We start from the raw sequence: 8477 nt of genomic DNA, 5'->3' as shown, positions 1-8477 counted from the left end.
ATCTGCAGAGTTACAATTCTCAAAGTTCAAAGCAAAGGGAGATATTTGCTTTTAAAGAAATTGTTTTGGGACTACAACAAATGACTGATAGGGACTACACACGTTTCCTCCCGGGTTAGTGACATCACTAAACCTAAAATTTGAAGGAACGCGATTTATAGATTATCATGACAGAATATGCTAATCAATGACTAGAAGATTACTACACATAAGGGTACATAAATTCATCAACTAACCATTCAGAAATGTTGCCTACATGTTGTCACTTCTTCTTGAGTCTCTCCATCTTTGTCTGACTCCGGTTTGAACATAAAAGGCTAAAAGTTTTTGAAATTTCCAGTGCATGTCTGTGTGAATACGGGAATACAAGCTGTTGTAGCTCCGCCCTCTGTGCCCAGCAGCTCATTTGCATTTAAAGGGACACACAAAAACGAAGCGTTTTTGCTCACCCTCAATTTTAACATGCTATATAAAAATATCTGTGGGGTATTTTGAACTAAAACTTCACATATACACTCTGGGGACATCAAATACTTATTTTACATCTTGTGAAAAGGGCATTATACCTCCCCTTTAAACCGTTACGCTGCCTCAGAAGTCTGAAATCAGTTTTGTGATACCTTCGTGTGCAAACGCTGCCTACAAAGTCAGCTGCCTGAGATTTCGGACGCAGCCCAGAGGCCTGTTGCATGAAGCTAGTTGAACAAACTCGTTGACGAATCCATACAAATCCAACCTGGTTTAGATCAGGTTCAACAGGCTCACAATGCTCTGTATAAATGTTCTCTGTCAACTCAGGTTTGATCCAGGGTTTGCGATTAACTCCTGAAAGTGCCAATCACGGAACATGGAGGGGGAGAGAGCCAGTACAATTTACTTCTCTGCTGAGATCATTATGAAAAATATCATGAAATGAACCGCATTCACAAGGCAGGAATAAGCCTTGCTGCTGCAGAAAGACTTTAAGAAGACAGCTGAAAAAAAAAATCTAACTATATCAATGTGAATCAAACAAATAGGCCTTATAATTGATATAGTTTCACAAAAAGCTCAAATACATGTAAGCTTAATCTGTTTAAAAGCTTTATTTATAAATGCATGTATGAAATTTATATTAATTTAAAAGCAGAGTTTAATATTAATTGTCATTGAATTTAATAATTATATGAATATATTTTATAAATTACATAATAATAATGAATATAATGTAAAAAAAAAAAATTGCAGCAAAAGATGAGCAATTTTGTCTCTAAAATGGCATTATAAAGATACAGGAGAGATACAGGAGGAGTGGCTTTTTTGCATCAGAAACATGTCACTTTACTCACAGCTGATTGGTCCAGTTTGTGTTTGCAATCTCTAACCCAGAACAAAACCTGCTTTGGAGCAGGTTAGCTGTGCAACCCAAGTTAAAAATTAATCCACCTTTTTGAGCCCGAAAAACTAGAGTTTGCTCAAACTAATCTTGAACTTACCTGGGGTGCGTTTCCCAAATGCATTGTTATCCAACTATGGTCGCAAGTTCTGTTGAATTGTGTCGGTAACGACAGAACTTGTGATCAGTTGGCTTTGGGAAACACTACCCTGGATAGCAAACCGGCTTTGTGCACCAACAGGCCTCAGGTCACGCCGTTACACAAACATATAATGCAGGGGTGCCCAATCCTGTTCCTGGAGACCTACCTTCAGATCCAACCCTGAATAGACACACCTATCTGTAATTATCAAGTGCTCCTGAAGATCTTGGCTGCATCTGAAATCACATACTTCCCTACTACATAGTAGGCAAAAAACAGTATGTGACTGTGTCTGAATAAACAGTACTCATAAAAGAGTAGGCAAAAAGTACCCGGATGACCTACATCTTCCGGCAAGATTCTGAAGTGTGCATACGATGGACACTTTACTATTCCATGAGGCCACGGGAGAGGATTTATGAATGGCAGTGAAGCGGCGTAACTGACGCTGGTAGATCAAATGATAATGACAACATGGCGAATGTAGTATGTGCGAATTACATACTACATACTACACACTCATACTATAGAATGTACTTTTTTAGTGGTCGTGAAGTAATTACTTATTCAGAATAAGTAGGCCTACTCAAGAGAGTATGCGATTTCGGACGCAACCCTTAATTAGCTGCTTCATTTGTGTTTGATCAGGGTTATAGCCCAATTTTGCAGGAAGGCAGATTTCCAGGAACAGGACTGGGCACCCCTGACATAATGGATACTTGACCTATATCTGACATAAACACAGGGAGGATGTAGTTTCCTATACATATGCCCTTGTTCCCTAAGCTCTCTGCAACAAGGGCCCAACATTTCACTTCACTACTCAAATGTATTCTTCATTTGTTATTCCTTTATTCTTTATAAAAAATAAAAATGAGTTTTCATCCGCACTTCTTCGTCTGACTGGATCTTTTGCAGTTTACTTACGATAATATCTAAGTCAAACAGGAGAGCTGACTGAGACTTATCAGGGAAAAACACGTCTTGTTTGATGATCAGCTAGATCTACAGCCCTATTTTTGTAACTAAGGAAGCGCACACACTTGTTTGAGCAGCACTCACACTTGTTTGAGCAGCACTCAATATCCCATGTTCACGTGCAGCAGCGCATCAGCTTCCGCGTCATGCACAGTCACATGTGGCGCCTGTTTAGTTTCACTTCCGCGTTTGAACAGAAACAGATAAATCCTTTAAATCATGCAATTGTTTTAACGCTAATATTATCCGAAGTTTGTTGATTCACTGTGTAATTATCGATACTAGCGTATATTTTGACGGAATGTCGTTAAGTGTTGGTTAAGGACATCAACTAGTGCGACACTTTTGGAAAGAAGAACCCCAGGCTGGGTGTCCACATTTAGACAACTAGTTGAGACCTTCCACTTTTAATTTTTCTACAATTAACACTCTCATACAAATTCTGAAAGGTACGTTTGTGTTTAACTTTGTGCATTTATTTCATTGCATACATATTAAAGATGGCAGCTTATGCTAACATCAGCTTGTGTATCTGGTTTCCTAATTAAAGTTCTTAATCACCGTTTGCTTCATTGCTTACTTGAACTTGGATCGATGCAAGTTTAACTTTTTGTTGTCTTTTCGGAACCGTTTTCAGTAATATCACATACAGATTATTACATCGTTTTTGGCATTAGAACCAGGCTTTGTAGTAAACATGTACATTTTGCAGTTTTCCTCGAGTTTTATAAAATTGTATTTTCGAAATAAAGTAATGGGTTCATTCTGTGGTCCTTACAAATATGACGTATAATTGGAAAAACACTAATGACCCTTCACTTTTGACCTTTTTATAGTGTTATGCAGCTACAATATGAATCAGATTTGAGCAAAACATATTTCACGATATTTCTGAGTTTTTGATTTATTGTATTTGTGAAGTACACATAAGGTGTGGACAATAAACAAAAAAACAAATAGCTGAATAAAATTTTATAAAATATGTAAGATGTTATAATATAATGTATAATATGTATAATACAATATGCATTACATGTGTATTTATTCTGTGCATATATTGTGTAATGCTACCGTTACATTGCCCACAATTCCGTCATGGGATTGTATGTACTGTATGCATGCATCATTCAGTTAATAGATACATTTACTGACAAGTTTATTTAATGCCCTTTTCCCATCAGGCGTCACCTCTGAAAGTCATGTTTCTGTCTGTGAGAATAATCACTCCTCTTTTCGTACTACTTGCTGGAGTGCAAGCGAAGCGCACGGACAACTGCAAGCTGATTTCACCCAGCGAATCTGAGCAAAACGCGCTCAGTTTGCTAGAGCCTCTCACCAATCAAAGGTAAGCCAGCTTTTTGCAAGTTAGTCTTGCATTCATGTTTGCTTGTTAAAGTTGCCAACTTCTAACTATCCTCATATTCACTCTGAACAGCTTCACTGCGGAACAACATCTGCAGGAAAAATATTCGTACATTTTTCAGGTGTGTGGAGATGCTGGCGGAGTGAAGGATGCAGGTCTTGTGCAGAAAGACAAAGCTGGAAAGCTGGTCTCAGTTGGGAGCTACAATAAAACACGAGCTATTAAAGGAAGTATGTTACGTTGCTTGACCTTTAGAAATGACGTGTCTGCTTTTGTTTCTTTTTTGCTACAGGTGGACTTTTCTGAACCCATTATGGTCTTCAGTGTCTCTTTCAGTAGTCATTCATATCACCGTTGATTTATAATACTGACATTTTCTTTTTATTGGCAAGGATTTATTTACAATTTTCTTTTGCAACAACACATATAATACATGCATGAAATTTGATTAAATTACAGAACTTATTATAGGTGTCACAGGAAGTCTTGTTAACAAATTTTCTACAAAAGTTCTGCTTTTATTCTCGGTGCAGGTGACTGGATTTTGCTCATCTATGAGGGGGGTGAGAGTTATGACGGCCACTGTTCAAAAGAGGCAAGAAAAGCCATGATTATGATTTCATGCAGCAAAAGTGCTAAGGTATGAACATTTTATGCTTTTGAAATGGCATAGATTGCATGTTGAGAGATATTCAGTGGGAATGCTTGCTTGGATTTGTGGGATTACCTGCACATATCCTCCCCGTTGAATTGAAGTTTCAGCTTCATTTCAGCTGAGCAGGACTATCGGGTCGAGTCATCTGAGAGTTCGCTCAGAGTTGGAGTAAATCACTCCGCCCAAGTAGCAGTGCTTCGCCTTATGGGAATATAGTTCCCAGTATGTATAGAAGATGGCTGTGTCTCATGTGACCTTGTTATTTTAACACGCTGTGACTATACAAATCACAACATGTAAATAGGAAAATCACAACATGTAAATAGGAAAATCACAACATGTAAATAGGAAAATGAGCTAAAGTCCCAAAAAGTCAGCGTGTTCCTTTAAGAAAGATGGCAGCATTATTATTTAATTTTTACACGGGGATTGTAAAATCTGTTGACTTTGGCAATCCTTGTTGCATTAAATGACAATAGTGACAGTTCAGAAACACTTTTTGTGTTTTAGTAGTTTTGTTATGAGCTTTTGTTGTTTAAAATGTTTGTTTTTTTGTATACCTTTAATTTATTTATATTTTAGTTTTCGTAAAACAAACCCACCTCCCCTCACTTACTCGTTTCTTTTGCTCCGGATGAATATTGTGGGTGTTACAGTGCTTGAATTTCAGCTTGGGATAATTTTACTCATTCCTGCAGATTTTGTGCTCACACCTTAAAGCTGCCTTGAGTTCGTGTTCGCTACTTATTGCGCTTAAAGGTATAGCAGAGGATGTTTTACTTCCTGGTGGGTAGTCTAAACTATTGGTCCTCCTAATTGTCAATCATTCTAGTGAATCAATCAAACTTTTCAAAAAGTGGAGAGGGCGGGTCTTATCTAAAATTTGGAAAGATCCTCCGCTATACCTTTAAGCAGTCAAATACACACAAAATAATGTTAAAATGCCGATCTTGCCGAGTATTCACGTAAACACAGTCAGACATGTTTTAAGTGAACGCAAACAGTTGAGAAAGAAAACGCATGTGTAACAGTATAATGGATCCGTGTGTCAGGTCTTAAAGTGACAGCAGCGTAACATACCTGCTGCCAAATTATGAAATAATATTACAAATATTTATATGGCAGTTTTTCCCCATGGTATCGATGTTAAAATTGTGGCCAGTGAAAATGCTGAGTGGCTAGTAACTTTGGAAAAACACTAGCCACAGTGCCTAGTGCTCAAAAAAGCCCTGGCTGGCTACTAGCATTAGTGCATTGTCACTTTTGGACTAAACAATTATCTCAGGTATGCAAGATAGCATAGCTTTTACCATGACAATAGCCAGAATAACCTAATCAACTCAGCCATTTTCTTATTAATCATTAATTGCTTTGTGTTTTGTTAGAATGCCTTTTCAGTGGTTTTGGAGGACAATAAGAAGCAAGTGGACTGTTATTACCTGTTTGAGCTGGACACCGATGTACTCTGTCCTGCAAACCCATCCAAACTCAGTGGCGGCTCCATATTCCTTATTGTGTGAGTGCTTCAACATTCTCACAGGGATCATCACACCATTAATGGCAATCAAGAAGAAACATTAATGTCTTTTGCACATACTTTACATGTAATGTTCCTGTTTGCTGTTCATAGTGTATTCTCCTGCCTGGCTGTGTATCTTACCGGTGGATTCCTCTATCAGCGACTGGTAGTTGGAGCCAAGGGAGTTGAACAGTTCCCCAACTATGCCTTTTGGTCACAGATCGGCAACTTATCTGCTGTAGGTGTAAATACCTATATAGGTCTCTGTCTCCTGTTTCAGTCATTCTTTTTTTTTACTTTTATGAACCAAATATACTCTTCTATTACTCTAACAGGACGGATGTGATTTCGTCTGCCGATCCCGTGGTAATAGAGAAGAACCCCCCACATACAGAGGTGTGGCTACTGAACCTCTTGGGGAGGAGCCAGAGGAAAGGGATGACCATTTACTTCCAATGTGACCAAATCATAACAACCAATGAACAGAGGCTGGACAGTTTATGGTTTTGAAACCCAAAGAGAGATGTTCAGTTCAGCAGGTGTGTTCCTAGTTCAGAAGTGCTGCTGTTTTTTTTGTTGTTTTTTTTACTTCCCAATAGCACTTATTCTCTGTTTATAACTAGTTTTCAGAAATCCAAAGTCCCACAGATATATTTGGTTATTTCATATTTATGGCAAAATATCATCAACGTGAAACACTGCCCCTATTTTCAGTCTCTATAGGTAGTAAAAGACATCAGTGCTGCTTGACTGTGTGATATGGTCACCACATAGATGTAGTTTGGTATAAAGTACAAGTACTTATTTTCATTCGAATGGTTAATCAAGTTTTACATGCAGTATGAACCCATGTCTGATGAAACTGAAATGAAGTTTTTTAAGCTCATGCGCCACCAACTCAATCAATGTTAAACATGAATTTTCTATTTCAGAATTTTCAGAAAGTCACTGAAATTGTTTATTTGAAAAAATTATACTACAAATATGCTTCGCTTTACATTCCAAATTGGCTATTTGTTGTGGAATATTGTGTTAGTGAGGAGAAGTTACATAAGGATCAGGCCTACCTCTTTAGCCTGTTATAACCTATATGTGATATTTCTGAATGATGTTATTAACGATAAATTGTGATCATAAGATACATTTGAGGAAAAAGCTGTTCTTGGAGAAAGTCATCTGTGGCACATTAATTGACAACAATTAACAGTAAAAGTGCGTTTCCATATGGTTGGTTTTCTTTTCATTTTGTTTTTCTGAATATTCGCTTTTTGATGTTGCAAATATTAATGTGATTCTTTGACTGTGGGATCTATTTCATACGGTAGGAATTACTGTAAATCCTCACTGGAAACCACAGGACAAAATTTCAGATTAAGACAGAGCAGCAGTATATTTTTCTTTCAACGCTTTTGTTAATGTATCGTGTGTTTGAATGCACTGAAGCTTTAAGCTTGATTTTGTTTTTAGTGGAGTCATTCAATTTCTTTATACCCTTGAGGTGCTGAGATCATAAATGAGCATAAACACTCCTGTTTTTGAGCTATAGATCATAGTATTACAACTATTTACAAGATCAGGAGGAACAGAGCTGATAGTTATACAAGGTGCTCTTCTATTATGTATCATTTAAGTTTTGGTCTGTCTAAAGGTGAGTTAGAGGCTCTTTGAAAAGCACTTCTATAGTATCAGATTAGAAATGCTTTGCTTTAATAACTAGAGTCCATATTAATAGCAGAAAGGTATGACGCATTTGGCTTGATGTTATTCCGATGTGCTTCATGAAATACAGGTCTTTGCAAAGAGGTGACTTACTGTTCTTGCAACTGTTTTTGTGTTCTTTAGATTTTAGTGTGAAAACATTTATTTTGTTTGCTTTGGAAAGTATGAATAAAGTGTTTGATTACTGAATTGTGTATGCACTTGTGTAGTTCTTCACAGAGTACATTTTGCTGGATATTATAAAAATTTGTTTCTAGAAAAAACTGGTGTTTCTGGCTTGCACACGACTGAAGCTTTACAATTTAACTATTCTTTCAGCTATTCTTTGTTCAAAACAGGTCTTGACACAAGCTGGTTGATTACACGTTGTCAACAATTTCTCCACTTCCTCTATTATCGGCATTAGTTGCATGTATCACTTTTGTTATATATATCATATAAATTACTTTTGTTATATTGTTATATATATATATATATAACAAAAGTGAAACCCAACATATATATATATAAATATATATATATATGTTGGGTTTTACTTTTGTTTGGTGCCAAAAATATATATATATTTTTTGCATAAATCAATGACAATGATCACAAGTTGTGACTCTTTGAGAAACCAGCGCTCACAGTAAAACTAATCTAAATAAATGTATATTAATGTCTAAAATAAATAAATAAATATAATATTTAAAAAATAAGTTTTACAACCGTCAGGAAGTTGTTTAC

General features: G+C 36.7%; 1 protein-coding gene across 1 annotated transcript; it reads left to right on the top strand.

The window, feature by feature from the left end:
• The first annotated feature begins 2634 nt into the window (after window positions 1–2634).
• m6pr (mannose-6-phosphate receptor (cation dependent)) lies at window positions 2635–7940 on the top strand. Its single transcript, XM_082150476.1, has 7 exons — window positions 2635–2944; window positions 3677–3840; window positions 3931–4088; window positions 4392–4498; window positions 5899–6029; window positions 6144–6270; window positions 6368–7940. The coding sequence occupies exons 2-7, from the start codon at window positions 3695–3697 to the stop codon at window positions 6491–6493; spliced, it is 795 nt and encodes a 264-aa protein (XP_082006602.1). The 5' UTR covers window positions 2635–2944; window positions 3677–3694; the 3' UTR covers window positions 6494–7940.
• Window positions 7941–8477: the final 537 nt, after the last annotated feature.

The sequence above is a fragment of the Leuciscus leuciscus genome, assembly GCF_965113295.1.
Source record: "Leuciscus leuciscus genome assembly, chromosome: 20".
NCBI lineage: Eukaryota > Metazoa > Chordata > Actinopteri > Cypriniformes > Leuciscidae > Leuciscus > Leuciscus leuciscus.
The sequence above is the reverse complement of the archived record's forward strand: the minus strand, read 5'-3'. Positions and strand labels throughout refer to the sequence as shown.